This window comes from Caretta caretta, chromosome 11 (genome assembly GCF_965140235.1).
Source record: "Caretta caretta isolate rCarCar2 chromosome 11, rCarCar1.hap1, whole genome shotgun sequence".
Classification (NCBI taxonomy): Eukaryota; Metazoa; Chordata; order Testudines; family Cheloniidae; genus Caretta; species Caretta caretta.
This window is the reverse complement of record NC_134216.1, coordinates 62883667-62905660: the sequence shown is the minus strand read 5'-3', so window position 1 is coordinate 62905660 and position 21994 is coordinate 62883667. Positions and strand designations below refer to the sequence as shown.

The 21994-nt window shown below is 39.8% G+C and overlaps 1 protein-coding gene and 1 long non-coding RNA gene across 3 annotated transcripts in view; one reads left to right on the top strand and one right to left on the bottom strand.

The window, feature by feature from the left end:
• Positions 1–21994, top strand: part of NDUFS1 (NADH:ubiquinone oxidoreductase core subunit S1) — a 29439-nt gene that overhangs the window by 6655 nt on the left and 790 nt on the right. For both annotated transcript variants that reach the window (XM_048870448.2, XM_048870447.2), the window contains exons 3-18: positions 1341–1432; positions 4467–4574; positions 6931–7007; positions 7588–7669; positions 7793–7923; positions 8838–9023; positions 9585–9719; positions 10218–10332; positions 11329–11474; positions 12228–12356; positions 15586–15715; positions 16562–16722; positions 19665–19819; positions 20535–20710; positions 21513–21647; positions 21827–21899. In XM_048870448.2, the coding sequence (XP_048726405.1) occupies positions 1341–1432; positions 4467–4574; positions 6931–7007; positions 7588–7669; positions 7793–7923; positions 8838–9023; positions 9585–9719; positions 10218–10332; positions 11329–11474; positions 12228–12356; positions 15586–15715; positions 16562–16722; positions 19665–19819; positions 20535–20710; positions 21513–21647; positions 21827–21899 (2031 nt within the window). The remainder of the gene's footprint in view (positions 1–1340; positions 1433–4466; positions 4575–6930; positions 7008–7587; positions 7670–7792; positions 7924–8837; positions 9024–9584; positions 9720–10217; positions 10333–11328; positions 11475–12227; positions 12357–15585; positions 15716–16561; positions 16723–19664; positions 19820–20534; positions 20711–21512; positions 21648–21826; positions 21900–21994) is intronic.
• LOC142068576 (uncharacterized) lies at positions 7137–11381 on the bottom strand. The gene is made up of 2 exons (XR_012664447.1): positions 11293–11381; positions 7137–8753 (listed from the first exon to the last, which is right to left on the bottom strand). It is a non-coding gene; the product is annotated as an uncharacterized LOC142068576 (long non-coding RNA).

The following is a 21994-nucleotide window of genomic DNA, read 5'->3' as shown; positions in this document are numbered from 1 at the left end:
GTTGCTCATACTACACTACCCTTTATTATTAACATTAACTTGCCAACAAACATAACAATAAAATCCTTGTACCCCTCAACCTGCATGCTTTCCAAATGCATTGAGGAGAAAAAATGGACTTTTGGTATGGCTGGAAGGTAACAACAAGTCTGGCTTTGTAAGAGCCCAATAGGAAGTGAATTCCATAGCCAAGGGGCCTTCATGGAGAACGCCCTGTCTGCGGCTCCCTCCCATTTAAAGCTACACTGAATCATGTGAAAGAAGAATGTCTTGACTGTGATTGGTACTAATGTCCTTTAAAATTTCCCTCATTCCCCCACACCACTAACAATGCACTGGAGTATCTAGAGATTGACTTTCCAGGAGAGATATAGAAACTCTAAACCACTTAAGCAGTCTGAATGGCTGAATGTTTACAGGTGTGTTATATTAGCCACTTCGACGTATTTTTTTTAAAATCCCCATAATTTGCCATATGAAAAACATTGCAATTGTCAAAGCAAAAAGAGAGCACACTTTAATATTTTATGTGGCATGCATTTAAAAAGCCATTTTGTGGGGGATAAAGCTATGTTATACCTTAAATCTGCAATTATCAGTGAATTTGTGTGAAAGATAGTTCAGAAGAAAACACATGAATTATCATGAATTTGCTTTTAAAAATTGACCATCAGCTATTCTCTGTATTTTTCCTCTCTCATGTTAGAACTAATGTCTCACTGAGCTTCACAAGTGATACCAGCCCTCGGCAATATCCACTTTGTTGTTGTTTGGTGGTGTTTTTGAAATTGTTAACTTACATTAATTATTGCAATATTGTATTTTTACATAATGATCATATGCCTAGAGTTTTGATAGACATGCTGAAGAAATAATGAAGAATTGAAGAAATAATATAAGCTTTTGATCGCATCCTAGTGCATAATGGTTGAAGACATAGCAATGCCAACTGTGCTAGATGAGATGCAATGAGGAATAAGAATTTTAGATAAGCTAATGGAAATCAGGGTTATATTTTTTTTGTTTGGTTTATTCTTGAAATAGCTGGTATAATAGGTGGCATAACTGTCAAAACATTAGTAAGTATCATGTAAGAAATTTGCCTGCAGTAATCCTGTCTATGGATTTTTATGGTGCCCATCACCAGGATATCTACATGCCAACTTCTTAATTAAAGTAGCCTCCAGTATGTGGACAACTGACTAATAAAATACTTTTGGAGCACAGGTTTGGGTGTTAACCTTTCTGGTCAACCAGTTAGAATAAAGATACCAAGAATACTGCGTATCCCATTTAGCAGTAACTTAAATTCTCAGGTTTTTTTTTCTTTTATCTTTTAGTGCGTACAACCACTACAGCAGCCAGCAACCTGATAGAGGTGTTCGTTGATGGGCAGCCTGTCTTGGTAGAACCAGGAACTACAGTGCTTCAGGTAGAAAAAATTCTAGACTAGCGTCTGACTACCTGCTGCCCCCCAACCCCTCCAATTTGTAACAGTATATTGTCATTGTGTTACACTTCATGTAACTGAACACTTTGCGTGTCTCATGGCAGTTCTGTGTAGGTGGTTTTGCTGCCCACCAGAGAACTTAATATGGGATGATCCCTTGTAGAAGCTTTACATTTGAGAAAGCAAAATCTGACCTGATTAGCTTAAAGAAAGGTGTGTCAGGAGGAATTCAAATTGATAACTACTATAGTGCTGTAAATGGATTCAGACAAGCTTTAACTAAATTCTAGATCAGCGGTGTCCAATACGTTCGCCACTAGCCACACGTGGCTAATAGGCTATTGAATTGTAGCTTTTTTTATAATGTGGCTTTTTTAGAATGTGGCTAATAAGAAAAATTCAAAACCACAAGTGTGGCTAGCATCAAATTTCTATTGGACACCGCTGTTCTAGATGGTGCAGGTAGAACAGTTACGGTGGCTCTCTTGTGTCCTTGTCAGAACTACATGGGTCACACCCACTGTCTTTCCACGCTTTATATGGCTACTGCTCTTCTTATAGTGGGCTGAGCTGGACTCTTTGAGAGCCCTCTACTCTGTGCTATACTTAATTAAATGATATGCAAGATATAGCTTCCCTTCCTGCCCCAGTTCTTGTAGCTCAGAACTCCATGTATGCCTTTGCTGTAGTTTCACTCTTCCTGGCCTGAGGGGGAAAAAGAGTCTGAAGTCAAAATGGGATTCAAACTTTTCAAAGCTATGCTTAGCATTGCAACTGGGCCACTAATTTTTTCTAAACTAACTTTTTAGGAGCAATGAGAAGGGACCAGATACGGAGAAATGGCACATAAAGTATGCAGCCAGGGTTCATTTCAGAGGGCAGAATTGTGTCTTGGATTCAAGTTACATTCAGATGGTTGTGGCTTTACAATTCCCAGCTAGTAGCCCAATGCAGTATTTCTCTTAGGCTCCATTGTTGCTTAATCAGCTTTACCTCTCTGCTCTACTGACATGAGACTCTTTTTTTGTAGAAGTTGATAGTGAACCAAAAGTTCATATTAATGAATTACTAATTTAATAATAATTATAATTAATAAAGTGACATCTATCTTCATTTTGAATACCTCTGCAGCATCTAGTGGCAGTGTTATTTATTTAGTGTAAATCCAGGATCCAGTTAAATACAGGATTTTTCATGGGGGAGGAGGAGGAGAGGGAGCATCATGCCCCCAGGCCCAGCTCTGCCTCTAGCCCCAGCTTTTCTCCCTTCCCCAGCTCCGCCTTCAGCCCAAGCTTCAGTGCTGAGGAAGCCTTGGCTGTGCAGTAATGGGGTGGGAGGGTGGCACAGATAGATTCTGTTAATGGTAAGGGGGGCGTGACTGGAACCACTGGGCTTGGGGTTATGCTGGGGAAACTGTTCAAAGGCAATAGGTAACTTAGATAAAATCCTTTTTCTAATACAATATAGAAATGTAAAACCTGAGGTTGCATCTTTGTTTGTTTGTTTTTCTGTGTAACTTGTATGTTTGCTTTCCTTTACTATTTCATCTTTGAATATGTCGTTTTTCGATTAAATAAACTTTGTTTATTTTTAATCCTAGCAAATCTCTGGTACAAACCTTATGAGTGTGTATCCCACAGTGAGCTGGTATAATAGTGGGAGCTGGTTCTGGGATGATGAACCAATGGGGAACTGTCTGAGTGTCTAGTTGTTAAGAACTTGGGGAGGATGGATTTCGGGAGACTCTGGACTGGAAAGGCTGTTGGTGTCACCAAGAAAGGAATAAGTAGGCTGGTGGAAGCCAGGGTGAGACCTTGTGCTTGTGGGCAGAGTCCCGGTGTCAGGAATCTGAGCCCAGCATTAAGGCATACCAGCGTTACAGGGCAGGCAGTTACAGAACTCCTTACTGATCTGCGTAATCTCCAAAACGTCACAACTCCCAGATCCTTTTCTGCTGTACTTCTGCCCAGCCAGTTAGTCCCTATCTGTGCATTTGATTTTTCCTTCCTGAAAGGTGTAGTACTTTGCGCTCTCTTTATCTAATTTAATCTTGTTGATTTCAGACCGATTCTCCAATTTGTCAAGGTTGTTTTGAATTCTAATGTCCTCCAAAGTTGCTTGGTGTCATCTGCAAGTTTTATAAGCATACTCTCTACTCCATTATCCAGGTCATTAATGAAAATGTTGACTAGTTCTGGACCCAGGGCAGATTCCTGTGAAATCCCACTAGATATGTCCTCCCAGTTTGATAGTGAACCATTGATAATTACTCTTTGAATAGTTTTTCAAACAGTTGTACCCACCTTGTAGTAATTTCATGTAATTCACATTTTCCTAGTTTCCTTATGAGAATGTCATTTGGGACTGTGTCAAAAGCCTTACTAAATTTTCTCAGGGTTTGGGCTTCTTCTGTGAATGTGTGAAGTGGCACTTTGAACCACTATAATCTTCATGGCACTCAGTGAGATTTTAGTGGACATCCATGTCATATTTTACTGTTTTGGGGTTTCTTATGCCTGTCTTTTTTTTTTTTTTTTTTTTTTTACTTCATATCTTCTACCACTTTCCAAATTCATTCTTACTTTCCTTCTTCCTGTAAGTCTTATTGGAGCTTTCCTCCCCTGTGTACCTTTCTTGATATAGTGCATACTTTCTTGTGAGTTTGTTACTGCAGAGCAACAAAATACAAATATTCTTTTTATTACTGCAGTTCTTAATACACTATCTAATGAAAAGAGGAGAAGAATTCTTTCTCCTTGGGTCCAATTTTTCTGTCACTCCCCAACTCCTTATTTATCATTATTGACTTGCTACTCTCCCCTTTGGGCAAACTTCTGGAACTAACCCTGCATAAGCCGAAGAGATATACAGTGAGCACACACTCTGTGAAAATCAAAACAATTTTTAATTCTTTGATGAGAAATTTTAGAATTGAAAATTCAGTTGCATTTCAGTTGAACCAAGGTCATAAGAGCTAATTCTGTAACTTAATTTTCTTTATTTCTTCCTTTTCTAGGCCTGTGAAAAGGTTGGAATGCAGATACCTCGCTTTTGTTACCATGATCGATTGTCTGTTGCGGGAAACTGTAGGATGTGCCTTGTGGAGATAGAGAAAGCACCCAAGGTATGTAACTCTTCTGTACTGAAATTGTATTATTTTCTAAGTGTTTGCAGGACTCTACTGAAAACTTGAAGAGTAAGTAATTGCGAAACAACTTGTAGTTATAATGTGGATGTTGCAAGAAGATTATTTTTCTGCATTTATCTACACCCCAAAATGTTATGTCCATTTGTAAAAGAATGGCAATGCTTTATTGCAGTGGTTTTCAACCTTTTTTTCATTTGTGGACCACTTAAAAAACTTCAAATGGAGGTGCAGACCCCTTTAGAAATTCAACACGTGGTCTGTGGACCCCTGTCATAGAAGTCTTAAAGTGAAAACTATCTGAATGGAATTCAGCTACAAATGTTGTACATACTCAGCACGCCATTTGACCAGGGGCAATACCAGCCTCTTCCTGGTGGGGGAACTGACATGGGCCTTAGCCCCTCCTTACTACCAGGCCCTGCTCCTCTCCATGCCTTCTTCTCCTTCCCCTCCCGGCCCCATCGGAGGCCAGAGCTGGGCAGTGCTCACAGCCACCTGGGTTGGGGGGGACCCAGCTCCAGGACTGGCAGAGCCCTTGGGAGCAGTGACTGCAGGGAGTGGGGCCCAGCAACCTTTGCTGGAGTGGGTCAGTCCAGGCTGCTGTGCGGATTCCTGGGCCCTCCACCTGTGCTGAGCGGTGCATCCCAGTGGGCAGGGACATGGACTGGGGGCTGCTCTTGGGCACCCTGGGCAGGCACTCTGCCTTCAGAGCAGGGCGGCCAGACAGTGGCAGCTGCTACGTGGAGAGGGTGGTGGGGGGGGGGCTGAAGTAAATTTTTGAGTGGCTGTAACCTCACAAGTCCTCCCCCCGACCTCCCCCCGCGCCACCCTGCATTTGAAAGGGCACTAAACTGTGGGATTCTGTGGTAAAAACACCACTTCTGGTTTTGACCTGTCGGTGGGGGTATTTGCATTCTTTTGACTGATTAGAGAAACAGAGTGCCTTTTCTGGCATCTGACACTTTATTTTCATAGGGCAAGTCTACACTACCAGGCTGCATCAGTGCAGCTGCTCAGATACAGCTGCACCGCGGTAGCACATCTGGTGAAGACATGCTATGCCGACAGGAGAGCATCTACCATCGACATAGCACCGGTGTGGATATTGCTTAGGTTGATGTAACTTATGTTGCTCAGGGAGGTGTCTTTTTCACACCCATGAGCAACATACCTTAAATCGACTTAAGCGGTAACATAGACCAGCTCATAGTCACTTTTCGCAGACCCCTTAGACCAGGGTTGGCCGACCTGTGGCTCTGGAGCGACATGCGGCCCTTCAGAGATTAATATGCGGCTCCTTGCCTAGCCGCTGACTCCGAGGCCGGAGCTACAGATGCTAACTTTCCAGTGTGCCTGGGGGTGCTCATTGCTCAACCTTCTGCTCTGCCCCAGGTCCTGCCACCACTCTGCCTCTTCCCCCGAGCCTGCCATGCTCTCACTCCTCCCCCATCCCCACTAGAGCCTCCTGCGCACTGCAAAACAGCTGATTGCGGCAGGTGGGAGGGAGAGGGAGGTGCTGATTGTCGGGGCTGCCGGTGGATGGGAGGTGTGGCTGCTGACTTATTACTGTGGCTCTTTGGCAATGTTCATTGGTAAATTCTGGCTCCTTCTCAGGCTAAGGTTGGCCACCCTTGCCTTAGACATAGTCTGCACCACCTGGCGGTCTGCAGACCACAGGTTGGAAACTACTACTTTATTGTATATCTTTCAGAAATACATGTTTATACTTTGTTATAATCTTTCAAAACTCACACTATAACTGCAGGTGGCCATTTGATATACAAACTAGGGCCCTGAACTTGCCCTGGATCTTGCATGGATCTAACTGAATGATTGGGGCCTACAACTTAGTCCCTGACTGAAATGGCAGTTTTTTTACTAGCCCTCTGTGTTACTGCATTATGTGTTCATTGAAGTCTGTGTACCAAACTCCCATTGACTTCAGTGGTGCAGGATTCAGTGGTGAGCCCTGTGTCAACAGCACAAACTTTTTCAGAGTTGCATTCTCTCCTTTTGGTGCAGTGTAACTTTTTTTTTTTTCTTTTTAAAATGAACAAAATAGGCTAAAACCACAAATGAAATCAAAACTCCTAATGATCATGGCAAAATTAACCGCTTAAGTCTCAGATTCTCAAAAAGAATGTGAGAGAAGACTTCAAAACCAAAGTCAATTATGTTTTTACATTGAGTAGATTTTCTATGTTTTGTGGCAAATACGTTTGTATCCTGTATTTTCTACAAGATGTTGGATTAATAACCAGTATATGTATGAATAATTCACTCTTTGCTGTAAGAGGAGATCTCTTGATGCATTTTCCTATTATGATTGCAGCCAGTAGCTGCTTGTGCAATGCCAGTAATGAAGGGTTGGAACATACTGACAAATTCTGAGAAGTCCAGGAAAGCAAGGTATCTGCATCTGACTTCATGTACCTGCTTATTTTATTATTGGAAGAGAAGGCTGTGTAGTCTATTGCCTAATTTAACAAATATGCAGTAATCAGCTTTGATTTTTTTTTTAAATAAAGACACTTAAAGTACTGCTTTTAACTTTATTTGCAATGTACTATAAAGCTGTCTGTAGAGAGAGTTTACTTTCTAGTTAAAATTTTAAAATAAATCCATGTCCATGCAATTCTTCCCAGTCTCTTGGCTGAGAATGCTAACAAGGGTGGTAGTGATGATCCTGGTGTTGTGATGTGGCTAGGCTACTACATAACCATTTGAGTGTAACAACTTTTAATCACCTCCAAACTGTGGCAAACACAAAACGGTAACCTGGAGATGAAGGCCCATTTCTCATTACTGTTACCCAGGTCATTCAGTTAGCCCAGTCTGTTGTTTTTTAAACACAAATTGGCATTTTAGTGATAATGACACAAGTATCTGTTTTTAATGCTCTGAAGGCTTTGTCTGCCATTAATAGTCTAGACTGCAGGGTAAAAATGTATAACTGTGACACTAACTCTGTAACTACTGACACCAACAGAGAGGGTGTAATGGAGTTCTTGCTGGCAAACCACCCATTGGACTGTCCAATCTGTGATCAGGGAGGAGAGTGTGACCTCCAGGTACAAAGTCCAGTTCAAGTATTTTACACTTCTTATTTACTAACATTTATCTCTTTAATTGTCTTAGGTGAAACTACATTTCTCAGTAACATGGGTTCAACTATTTTTTGTTACCTATTCTAGGACCAATCAATGATGTTTGGCAATGATAGGAGTAGATTTTTAGAGGGAAAACGTGCAGTTGAAGACAAGAACATTGGCCCACTAGTCAAAACAATTATGACTCGGTGTATACAGTGCACTCGGTGTATCAGGTAATATCTTTCTGCTTAGATTCTCCCCCGTTATATTTTTCCATTGGAGAGAATACTATCTTTAAAATATTCATTGTTGCTAATGCATCATGAAAAATGCTAAACCAATGGCATTCAATCCTTGGTCTCTTACGTGATTGCAACCAAGGTGCAAGGAGACATGTTGGTGTCTGATGGAGACAACCAACTGATTTCTCACAAACCACCAAATAACTGTCAGACAGTAACAACTAGAGATGACCAAAGCAAGAAAATTGAATGAAACTCCAAATTCAGAGCCAGCCCTGTGGTTTATATTCCAGAGCAGGTCCCAAAATATGAAGGGACCTTTTCTTCAGGTCTGGTTTGTATGAAACTGTAGTCTGAAACAGCTGTTGTCCCAAGATTGTGACCTCAAGGTGACAGCTGTCTGAGGCTAAAATCTCAGGAGGATAGCTTTTTAGATTTCAGCATCATTTAATGTGAACCTGAACTTTATCCAGGTATGGATCAGACACAGTTTTCTCTGCCTATCTTGTGTGAGAAATTCTGGTTACTGCTTAGCTGGGTTCTATTCAAACTGATAATCAAACTCCATTAAACCAGTTGCCAGTTCCTTGAATCACCTTTCTCCTCCCACCCCAATGAAATTCAGCAAGCTAGTATTCCTATATGTGAACTGTTGCTGGATATGTCTTTGTGTTTATACACACACAGTATAATTGCTTTTTACTATTTCCAACTATTAGTACCATAGAATCATTGTATTATATACATAGGGACTTTCTAATCTATTTAGATGCCTCTCCTTTTTTTTTCTGTAGGTATGTCTTCTCTTCCAGAGACTGATACTGAAAGATAAAAAGATTAAGAATTAAAAACATGTAATATTGATACACATATTTTGTTTTTTACACTTTATTTGCATCCAACAGGTTTGCTAGTGAGATTGCAGGGGTAGATGACTTGGGAACAACAGGCAGAGGAAATGAGATGCAAGTTGGCACTTACGTTGAAAAAATGTTTATGTCTGAGTTATCAGGCAATGTTATTGACATCTGCCCAGTAGGAGCCCTTACCTCCAAGCCATATGCCTTTACTGCCCGTCCCTGGGAGACACGGTATGTATTTTAAGTGGTACATTGAATGCAAGTTAATGTCTGTTTATCTTTCTTATGCTCTTTAATATTTACTCACTATAAATATTCATACTACTATTGTAAGAGAAATTGAAAGTGCTGTAACAGACTTAATTTTTTTGGTTTTGTGTTTGTCTCTGATTTAGATTGAGTTAGTTACTTTGACTGATGCCAAGTCAATTAAATTGAGGAGTACATTCATCCTATAGATGTTGGTCATTCTAAATTACATATGTTTATATCTCTAGCAGTTTGGGAGGCAGGAGGATCAAAATAGTCTCAGACTTCCAGCTCTCCCTAAATTGTGCCAGCGGTTGAATCTACGGTGCTTAAATGAAAGATCAAATTCTACAGTCCAGTGACTGGTGAAAGTCTGATTTACAATATAGCTTAGGAAACAAATCTTTAATGTTAGATATATCTGATAATGCTGAAAACCTACATACAACATTTGTGACCTTTGACTATAGACTTCTATTGCTTTTTGAACAATCACCTAACAATGCATGAGTTGTAGGTTTCTGTGCCTTTTCCTCCCCACAGAAAGACTGAGTCCATTGATGTTCTTGATGCTGTTGGAAGTAACATTGTGGTGAGCACAAGGACTGGAGAAGTGATGAGGATTTTGCCAAGATTGCATGAAGACATCAATGAGGAATGGATCTCTGACAAAACAAGGTACAAGTATATATGTATTGTTTTTAAAGGGGCATTTTCACAGTGTACCAGAAATACTGTCTATAGCACTGACCTCTGAGTTCTACACTTGATATTTTAAAGGCATTGTTGGCAAACTAAGAATTTTTTATATGATGCTGTAAATATATATATTAACCAACTCATGTACTAGAATTTTATATTTTGTAGTCCTTGACTGTAGTAACGTTTAAAGTTTTTGTGGCTCACAAATTTGTTTTTATATGTTGAAAGGGTTGAACACCTTCATTTTATTTCCATTAAAAAGGTTCGACTTTTGGGTAATTTATTAGTCTGTCTTCATGATAGGTTATTCATTCCAACTGTTTGTGATATCCGAACCAAAGGCTGCTGTGGTTTTGGTCACATTTCACTCACTCTGTAGACCTCTGCGTCACAATTAATTATATTGCCTGTACTATAAAAGCACATCTTCTTCTTAGTGTTTTTAATAGTGCTCATGTGGCTTTCTTCATACAGGTTTGCGTACGATGGTTTGAAACGCCAGCGGCTTATTGAACCAATGGTCAAAAATGAAGAAGGGCTGTTTGTTTACACCTCCTGGGAAGATGCCCTGACTCGTGTTGCTGGAGTGGTAAGAAATATTTGCATGTCTCTCTCTTTTTTAGGGTATTATAATACTTCTGTGCAGCTGGGCAAATTACTGTACCAGTTGATCTGAAGTCTAGGAAATCAAATAATGAAGACTGGAGACACCCATCTACTGTTAATGTCTTACTTTGTAAGAATAATGTTGGAGAATTATACCTACTTAAAAGACAATTTGTTTCCACTTAACAAAATTCATAGGTAATGAAGAAACTCAGAAAAAATTACTGAGTTCAGGTGTGGTACTTTTTTTTGGAGAACTTTTGGTCCTCTGTTCTGGAATAACTTTATAAAAAGATTTTTTCATTAGATACTGTCTAAAATCTTTTGGATTATTTTTAGCGAAGGTACTAGATTAGATTGTACACTAATGATTATACGAGGCTAATTTTTCTCCTCCCAATTATGCTAACTCCGTTTTAATTTAAATAAAATATTGTACTACTCCTATAGAAATTTAGGAGGAAGTGACTATTCCCAAATCTATTTACCGAGATAGTGCATATCTGAAGATTTTTTTCATGGAATTAAACTGTGCTATCTTCCCCCATCCCCAACCTCCCAAAACAGTTACATTGTGAATTGGGTAGGTCTGGTTTAAAACTTTCTCTGTGCCACTAATTCTTCTGTTAAGATGTTGTACTGCATGAATGTTTCATTGCTCTTTAATAATTGTATCTATTCTTACACCTTTGTTTATCTGTTCTCGTTTTTGAGTACTTTGCGTGGTGGTAGTGATAGAGGATTTGTCTACTACTAAGTTGCAGTTTATTTCACTTTTTAAAAAATGAAAAGACAGGTCAAAATTCTGACTTACGTCATAGCATTTTTACAGGAGAACTGTGATGCTATCTGTACTTTCTCAGATGCTGTCTCTGCTTCATAGCTTATTATTTTGAGTGTGTGTGGGTGAGAGCGAGAGCGTGTGTGTTCAGTTGTTACTTACAGATATGTCAGACAGATCTTGTTCCTCTTTGTACAGCTGCAGGATGTCCAAGGTAAGAATGTGGCTGCAATTGCAGGAGGACTGGTGGATGCAGAAGCACTGGTAGCTCTAAAAGACTTACTGAATAGAGTAAACTCTGACACTCTGTGCACTGAAGAGGTCTTCCCTAATGCTGGAGCTGGGTGAGATAACACAGCCAAAGTTTATACTTTTCTTAATTAAGTTTTCCAATTAGAGAGTATTAATACATTCTTAGAGATCTTGCATATGAATTGTCCAGTAGCTAATGGCATATTGATAAACTATGAATCATTTCATGATAAAATTCTGAAATCTGCCAGGGGTAGAGACATGAAATAAAATAGTAGACCACATCTAGAATATTACTGTTCCGAGTCTGCATGTTAGAGTGGATGGACTGGTAGGTTCTACAGTAATAGAGGTGCAAATCTGATAAATATGGGACAACCGCAGTTCGGTAGTAGAGTACAATAGCTTTTTGCTGTCCCATTAGATTACTGTGCTATAAACTGATCTCTTTAGCCAGCTTTACTTTTGTGTGCTATTGTGAGAACTATACCTGTAGGGCAGCCATAATACTCTGTGTTGATATCGACATAAATCTAGCAATGAAGTTGCATTTTCCAGTCTACGAAGGCTGACAGCATCTTATATTGGTAGACAGCAGAAAATGTCTACATTGTAGTAATTTACTGCTACCCATCTGTAAGTGGGTGTGCTTTTGTTTTGGATTTGGTGTGGTATCATTGGCATCGAGCATTCTCTTCGTTCTTTTTCCTGTCTGAAAAAATAATTTGTAGATCTAAGTTTACTTCACTCCACTGTCATCCCTGCTACTGACTTTACAACTCCTTGTCCCCACTCCTCCTGTTTTTCTGACGTAAAGATAATTTCTTTGTGTTCTTATATTATAGCACAGACCTACGCTCTAACTACTTGCTTAATACCAAGATTGCTGGAGTGGAGGAGGCAGATGTCCTGCTTCTGGTTGGCACCAATCCACGCTTTGAGGCACCCCTGTTTAATGCTAGAATTAGAAAGAGGTTTGTATCTTTATGGAGATGAGGTAGTCCATACTTACAAAGTAGGGGCTAGAGCCACCCATGTACACCACTGCAGTGGGGCTCTGTGTGGGTGCAAGCATTCACCCAGGCAGATCCATTTGCAGGATGTAATCTTAGTTTTTTGTCAGGTTTCAGAGTAACAGCCGTGTTAGTCTGTATTCGCAAAAAGAAAAGGAGTACTTGTGGCACCTTAAGACGATGAAGTGAGCTGTAGCTCACGAAAGCTCATGCTCAAATAAATTGGTTAGTCTCTAAAGTGCCACAAGTACTCCTTTTCTTTTTGCTAGTTTTTTGTGAGGGGTCTGTGTGGGTGTGTGCGCGCACATGCAGACAACAGGGTCTTTTCCCCACCTTCCCCTTCGTTGCATAGATTATATGCCATTAACTCTCTCAACATTAATGGGAGTTCACCTGCTTCAAGGGAAGAACAGACTAATAAAAAATCCTCAGATTTAATTTTTATAGAAGGTTATTTGAAGCAAATTCCTAAAAGGATGCTGCTTTGCGCTATCACTACACAGAGTGAAGTTTTAAAATTATTGTTGCTGTAGTAAGTGTGACCTGATGACTTGTAATAAGTGATGATATAGTTGACTTCATTGCTTGAAAAATAGGAATAAGAAAAGTGATTAATCTGTCTTTGAAAATAAAATGTTTTTTAATCAGATGAAGTTTAGAATTTCATCCATTTTGATTTGGAAAAATACATTTTGGATTTTAAATGTAACTCAGTTGTTTAGTTCATCCAATTTACCATATTAAATTCTAGAATTTAAGAGGATTCAAGAAAAATTACATAACTTAAATCCTGTATCTTATTAGTTATTAATAGAATATGCACTGGTAATTTTCTATAACTGGCCAACAATTGGCTGGGGTAAAGTAAGCCACAAATGGCAACATCTCTTATCTTGAGTTGTACTTGCTTTTGCTTACTTTTTTTAATATAAAGCAGTAGGTTCCAGTCTCCTAATAATAGTGCCAGATTTGAATCTGTTTCATCAGTTGCCTTTGACTAGGTGTGGGAAGGTGTGGGGGAACACCTTAAATTCTTTAGAGAGAGGCAAACATACATATTGCAAATTTAGGAAATATGTACAATTAAATTTTTGCAAACCTCGATTTCCTGGTACCTTTTTGTCATCATTTAATGATATGCCAGTCCTCCTCACTGTTTTGGGATGACCCAATGCACTTAACTGATTTTTTTTTAAATTTGGTGATTATAAAATTTTGATAGAAAAAGGGAAAATCTCTATAACTGCATTTGATGGAATTTTTTAATGGCTTTTTATAATTTTAGTGTAATGAGAGGCTGCAAAAAACTAAAGAAATCTCTGGAGGATTGTATCTTCTTTCTAGTCTGAATCCCTCGCCCGCTCCTCTCCTCTCCCTCCTATCACCCACACTGAAATGGGTAATCCCTAAAAAGTGTGAGGGTGAGTGCTGCCTCACAGAAATGTATAGGTTACTTAGTTTTCCAGGAACTCTCCCCTACTGCATATCATCTTCACTCTCTGTGCAGTTAAGAGCTGAGCTGTAGGTCACGCAGAAGAATATATTTAGTAGCATTCTGAGACTACAGGATATCATAGAATATCAGGGTTGGAAGGGACCTCAGGAAGTCATCTAGTCCAACCCCCTGCTCGAAGCAGGACTGATCCCCAATTAAATCATCCCAGCCAGGGCTTTGTCAAGCCTGACCTTAAAAACTTCTAAGGAAGGAGATTCCACCACCTCCCTAGGTAACGCATTTCAGTGTTTCACCTCCCTCCTAGTGAAAAAGCTTTTCCTAATATCCAACCTAAATCTCCCCCACTGCATCTTGAGACCATTACTCCTTGTTCTGTCAACTGCTACCACTGAGAACAGTCTAGAGCCATCCTCTTGGGAACCCCCTTTCAGGTAGTTGAAAGCAGCTATCAAATCCCCCCTCATTCTTCTCTTCCGTAGACTAAATATCCCCAGTTCCCTCAGCCTCTCCTCATAACTCATGTGTTCCAGTCCCCTAATCATTTTTGTTGCCCTCCGCTAGACTCTTTTGAATTTTTCCACATCCTTCTTGTACAATGATATCATTGTACCAAAGAAAAATCATAGGGCCTAATGCTGTGTGTACATGTGTGCAGATGTTCCATCGAAGGCACTCAGAGTGCGGAACCCAGAATATGTATTATTACTGAAGCGAAACAACTATAGTAAAAAGATTATCTACATGGTAATCACAAAATTGCACTTAATTGTACATGTGCAGAAAAAGGTGAGATTTTAAAAAAAAGAAACTTCTGTAGAATTCCATCAGTATGCCTTGTCATTAGAATCATCATCTTACTGGATTTGGCTAACAATCTTTCCTATGTCTTAACAGTACAGCCCAATCCCATTGGCCTGGGGACATCTAAAACTTTTGAATAACCAGGCATTCAGATAAACAGAAGTGCTATTTTGAATTGCATTTTCACTGACCTAGTCCTGCCAAGCTGCTGTTTCTGCTGAAACAGAATTCGGTCTTGGGGCTGGTCTATCTGAACAATTAATTAGTGGTAAAGTGGCATGTGATTCTACCCAGCACTAGCCTATTGCAGACTAGCTATCCATGTGGACCGTGCTGATGCGCATTCACAGTTTGTGCTTTCATCTGCTTCTGAGATCAAAGTGCATTACAGGGTTCACATGGTCAGTTAGTGTGGGGTAGACTTACAGCTCAGCTTGCTGTGATCTGATTGTGTAAACAAGCCCCCAGGGCTTGTCTACGCTTAAAATGCTGCAGCAGCACAGCTGCACTGCTTCAGCAAAGACGCTTCCTGTGTCGATGAGAGGGGTTCTCCCATCAGCATAGATAATCCACCTTCCTGAGAGATGGTAGCTAGGTTGACAGGAGAATTTTCTGTCAATTTAGCATTGTCTACATTGGGGTTAGGTTGGTTTAACTGTGTCACTCAGAGGTGTGGATTTTCACACCCCTGAGCAATGCAGTTATACTGACCTACCTTCCTAGTGTAGACCAGGCCTCAGTAATTGTAGTTAGTCATTTGGAACTGCTATACAGATACAAACTCATTGATTAGCACTAAGAGGTTAAATGAAGTTATTAACAGGGTGATCAACAGGGCTACGTAGAGGAGACACTGTGGATTTGGATATATTTTTGTATAAATGGAATTCAGAACTGGAATTATACTGTATTTTGTTCTTGCTATATTTCCAGCTGGCTTCACAATGATCTGCAGGTGGCTCTTGTGGGCAGTGCAGTGGATCTGACCTACACGTATGATCATCTGGGAGATTCCCCACAGATACTCCAGGACATTGCTTCAGAAAAACACTCCTTCATCAAGGTATGTGCTTCTTAATAATGCACCTATTCAGATATGTCAGAATATAACTATATCTTTCACTGGTGCAGTGTTTAGAAGCTCTTTCGGAGGGCAGTTTTATAACATTCACTGATGTAGTAATGGTTAAAAAGCAGGGTTTCTCTATAAATTGTTTAATATGCTCACCGTAAAGCTGAGGTTTGAAAGTTCTTTCCAATGTGTGAAACTGAAACATTCATGATCATAAATCTCTAGCACGTGTCCTCTTCTGAGTGAGCTGAGTTGTCCCTTCCAACCGCTGTTGTTTCCAGTTAAACAGTTTCTAGCTGGAAAAGGCCCAGAACAACACTGCTTTGGCCGAGATAACATAAGTCTTTGCTATAGCAACATCTGTAGGTTTTTGCTAGAGATAAAATAGATGGATGATTTCAAAGCTGCAGCTCTGCTTGCTTGAAAGGATAGTGTTTTAAAAACACTGGATTTGTTTTCTTTCATGTTCCATACTACTGTAACACTATTCATAAAAAGAAAAGGAGTACTTGTGGCACCTTAGAGACTAACCAATTTATTTGAGCATGAGCTTTCGTGAGCTACAGCTCACTTCATCGGATGCATACAGTTTCCACGGTATGCATCCGATGAAGTGAGCTGTAGCTCACGAAAGCTCATGCTCAAATAAATTGGTTAGTCTCTAAGGTGCCACAAGTACTCCTTTTCTTTTTGCAAAGACAGACTAACACGGCTGTTACTCTGAAAACTATTCATAAATAATTTCTTGGAAATCCTGTTCTGTACCAAAATTCAATTTCATTGCCTTAGAATGAGAATTCATTCTTTTTTTAAAATTGTGGGTTTTTTCCCCCTCAGGTCCTTAACCAGGCCAAAAAACCAATGGTGGTGGTAGGCAGTGCAGCACTTCAGCGCAGTGATGGAGCAGCTATCCATGCTGCAGTTTCCAGCATTGCACAAAATGCTAGGACAAAAAGTGGAGTTGGTACTGACTGGAAAGTTATGAACATCCTTCATAGGTTCGTTCTACAGCATTTCTACAGCCTTTCTGCTTTACCTACCTGTGGTATATATTAAACTCTTTATGCCAAGTGTGAAGACTTCTCAGTACAAACACACGGGTTCTAGCTTGCCAAGGCTTATATGTGGAATTAAGCAGCACCTAAAACTAAGAGACAATATAACCTAGCAGAAAAGCTTCCATAACCTCTGTTTCATGATTTAGCAAGCATTTCAGCTAGTCACTGGGACTGTTAGCACAGAGGCAAATTTGGGTTTAGAATAGGAGAGGGGTTAACAATATAATACACTATCGTGCCTAGCAGGACATACAGACAACCAATGCTACTTGGTAAGCAAATACTGTTTACATAGAGGAAAGGCAGAATATCAATAGTGTTTAAGAAGACTGGTAATTAATACTTCTCCTGCATTGTATAGTTCTCCAGGTAAGATTTTTGCCTTTTTTAATCAAGTGGTCTACTAAATTAGTGTTCCCTGTTAACCAGGTGTATTCTTTTGCGCTTTGATATTAAAAGATCCGGAAATTATCCAGATAGTCATTTAAACTACTTATTAAGATAATTCTTGCTAATGAGCCTGTTTGCTATCAGGAACTAACTACTACTTAGGGTATGTCTACACTACGAAATTAGGTCGAATTTATAGAAGTCGGTTTTTTAGAAATCGTTTTTATATATTCGAGTGTGTGTGTCCCCACAGAAAATGCTCTAAGTGCATTAAGTGCATTAACTCGGCGGAGCGCTTCCACAGTAGTGAGGCAAGTGTCGACTTCCGGAGTGTTGCACTGTGGGTAGCTATCCCACAGTTCCCGCAGTCTCCGCTGCCCATTGGAATTCTGGGTTGAGATCTCAATGCCTGATGGGGCTCTGTCCTTCATGCCCTGGGAGATTTTGACAAAGGTTTTGGCATTTCGAAAACTGGAATGGAGTTCTGATGGCACGGATTCCTCTCCCCATACAACAATCAGATTCCGTACCTCCCGTTCAGTCCATGCTGGAGCTCTTTTGCGATTCTGGGACTCCATCATGGTCACCTCTGCTGATGAGTTCTGCATGGTCACCTGCAGCTTGCCACGCTGGCCAAACAGGAAATGAGATTCAAAAGTTCGCGGTTCTTTTCCTGTCTACTTGGCCAGTGCATCTGAGTTGAGAGTGCTGTCCAGAGCGGTCACAATGGAGCACTCTGGGATAGCTTGTGGAGGCCAATAACATCGAATTGTGTCCATAGTACCCCAAATTCGAGCCGGCAAGGCCGATTTAAGCGCTAATCCACTTGTCAGGGGTGGAGTAAGGAAATCGATTTTAAGAGCCCTTTAAGTCGAAAAAAAGGGCTTCATCATGTGGACGGGTGCAGGTTTACATCGATTTAATGCTGCTAAATTCGACCTAAAGTTCTAGTGTAGATCAGGGCTAAGGATAACAAGAACCCTAGTTCCATCTAGTCTGTTTTCTGCTTAAGACTGTAACTGAGATACTTTAAATCTGAAACACCTGTTTGTCAATGCCTGTAAAGGAGAATATCTTGAGTGAAGTTACTCTTTTACATGAGTGTAAATCTGGAGAGAGTAACTCCATTGAAGTCAATAGACTTACACTGGTATAATGAGGGAAGAATTTGGTCCCCTGAATATAAATTAAATATACAACACTGATAGCAAAGAGAGAAAATTCACATTAAAATATTGGTGAAACAAAAATAAGTCATTCTCTCCAAATACTACATTTAAAAAGGCATGTAGTATGAGGTACCTTTGGGTAGTCTCTTCTGTATTAAGACTTCCATGCACATACTGTAGAAATCCATAAGAAAGGTCAATCATAAGAAAGTTTGGGTGCTCCAACAAAAGGTGCATTTGTAATTGTAGCAGATAAACATATGTAACTATTTATTTATTTATTTATTTATTTATTTTTAAATGGGGTGGAGGGCACTCAAAAGGGCTCAAGGGTGTAAAGGTCAGTTTCCTTGATTTTAAAACCAAAGTATTTGGAAATTCCATATAGGGATCGTTGGATGGAGGACAAGCTGTGCATTTTTCCAAAAGGGGTAGCAATGTTAACACAGCCTCCAAAACTGTCCAAAAAAATAGCTGATCTAAGCTTAAATCTATTTTTCCCCAGCATTACCCTGTTAACAAAAAAAGCAAACCTAATCTCCTCCTCATCATGGGTGAGTAGATTAATGCAAGGCTGCATTAATGGGACAGAGTCAACTTAACTTAAAAATTATGTTTTTTCTTTTTGAAATGTTTGCCTATTAGTACAGGTAACACCTAATATTACTATAAGCGTATAAATAGACTTTTTTTTTCCTTCCAATTTAATGTATTTGACAACACTCTGTATGGAGAATGTGACATTTTGCAGGTGTACTACAGAAACTCTTTAACTAGGGCTGGCCAGAAAATAAGAATTCAGTTGTGAAATGTTGGTTTTGACCCTTTTTTTTTTTGTTTCACATCGGGACAAGACCGATCTTTAGCTATATTTTTTTGTACACAATTTTGAGCCGCACTCCAGAATAGCCAAAAGCCCAGTGGTCAGGATACTCGCCTGGGATGTGTGGGAGACCCACTTTTAAGTCCCTGCACTGCCTGATCCAGGAGAGAGACTTGAACCTAGGTCTCCTGCATCCCAGGTGAGTGCTCTAACCACTGGGGTGTAGCTCTCTGGTTATGACTTAGATGTGAGAGACCTTCCTAACAAAAGTAATCAAAACTGACTTAATTTGTGTGTTTCAGCTAATCAGTATTTTCCAATAAATGTTTCATCAAATTTCAGATCAGCATTACTTTTAACTGTGTTTTTAAAAAAAAAAAAAAAGACTAAATGTCAAATTGAGATGTATGCCCCTTTTAAAATATTTCAAAGTTGAAAAGGAAATTGTGGGGGAGAACCTGACACTTTATAATCTTTAATAAGTCTGTCTGTCCTTGCAGGGTTGCAAGCCAAGTAGCTGCTTTGGATCTAGGTTTCAAACCAGGAGTGGATGCAATCCGGAAGAACCCTCCCAAAGTACTGTATCTTTTGGGGGCAGATGCAGGTTGCATAACACGTCAAGATTTGCCAAAGGATTGCATTATCATCTATCAGGGTAATTAGAACAAATAATTCAAGAAATACTGCCTCAAACAATTTAACCAGTAGGACACAATTATGAATATGACTTCACATGCTTTTAATTTTTATCATCAGCTTTAGCGCAAAATATTTTTAAACTTAATATGCTCACACGGCACTGACATTCCTCCTTCTCACCTCTGTTGGGAAATGGAAAAAATGTTTGAACTTAACTACTGCAGGGAGAAGTGACTATTTCATATTTTAGGAAAACAAACCTTCCCACTGGATACCTGGGGTTATTGGCAAAAAAATACAAATTGGTTTACCCTCTTGATCATGGTGTCAAATCTACTAATGGAAGGCTGTTCTCATTCCAGTCCATGTCACAAAAGTAGTAATTACCAATGATCTAGATACCCATGTTTTCCCACAGCAGTCTTAGCTAAGGCCAAGAATTGAATGGATATGATAGTTCAATCTCCATTTTTGACACTGGTTGTGGTCCAGCTAGGCTACTTATGTTATGGACAAGTAGGACTTTAATCTCCAGGGCTGTCAGTCTTTCCTGAACAGTAAATTTACTCAAGCAAAAGTTCAGAAGAAAAATTCCTTTTTAAGAGGAATACAGTAGTTCTAATGTGTTCATACATCATTCCTCTTGAATTATGCTTACAGATGCCCTATAGTTATTCCTGTGTAGCGTCCCGTCAGAACTTGGCTTTCCTCTTCCCATTTTTTTCCCTCAGGACATCATGGTGATGTGGGCGCTCCCATGGCTGATATTATTCTCCCAGGAGCAGCTTATACAGAGAAATCTGCAACATATGTGAACACTGAGGGCAGGGCCCAGCAGACAAAAGTAGCAGTAACACCTCCTGGCATGGCAAGAGAGGACTGGAGAATTATTAGAGCCATCTCTGAGGTACTGTAACTGTATTAGAAATTGAAAGCTCTAGTAAGAATCTAAATGGAACTTGGAAACTGTTTACAGTACCTTTTTTAGAATGCAGATTTGTGTTCAGGATTGTAGGTACAAAGTCTCATGGGAGTATGTGTGGGACTGAATTAATATGAAGCAAGACTGCCTTTAATGATGTCTGTGGGGTAAATGGGATTGTGTTTTCCACTCTGAGATTTTGACATTATTACAGCTCCTAGATATGCTTTGAGAATGTATAATGGATGACTTTTAACTGCAGCAAATTCTGTTAGCCAAGGCAGGATTCCCTAGAGCAACCTGGAGGACAGACTGGGAGCATGCTTTACTGCTTCCCCGAAAAGGAACAGTGTGGATCCCCTGACAATATGTGTGCTGATAACGTGTGGTAGGGCTGAACGCATCCTAACTGGCCCTAGGAGATATGGTTTATCAACCACAGTCTCTTGTAGTGTTGTCCTGAATGCTGTAGAGAGATCTGACTCTACTGCTTGCATGGTAGAAGAGAAGCCACGCTTCTATCCTTGTCCTTCCCCTCTTCCTTGAGTAACAGACAGACTCCAGCTCTTAATATCCAGAAAACTTAATTACTGGCATCAAGAGATCAACATAATATGTTGCAAATTAAGCACAGGACTAGCACTTTAGTCGTTCACTCCTCAAATTAGTGGAGCTTTTCTCCCTGCTTCATTGTAGATATTTGAGTTAATGTTTAAATACTTAATATGTATTGGCCAGAGGACTAGATTTGATGGAGTCTTATGGCTTTTTTTTTTTTTTTTTTAAGCTAACTGGTGTGACCCTCCCTTATGATAACCTCGATCAAGTAAGGAACAGATTGGAAGAAGTTTCTCCTAACCTGGTCCGATATGATGATGTAGAGCAAGCTAACTACTTCAGCCAGGCGAATGAGCTCTCCAAGGTATGAACATTTAAACTATGAGCATCAAACTATGTAAGAGGCTTGCTTATATGTAGTACTAAGCACACACTGCACTGTACAGCAGGAGAGCGTAGTCAAAAAAGTACTGTGGTAACACAGTCCTGCCTCATAGGTGACTGCTTAATCTCCTAATATACCTTCTTTCTTTTCCATTGCAGTTAGTGAATCAACGGTTGCTTGCTGACCCTCTTGTTCCACCTCAGCTCACAATTAGAGATTTCTATATGACAGGTATGTGGTCATAGCCTTACTTGATGAAAGTAGAATTGTATTAACTCATCTCACTCTTATAGCTTTGCTGTGTTATTTCATTAGAGCTACATTAT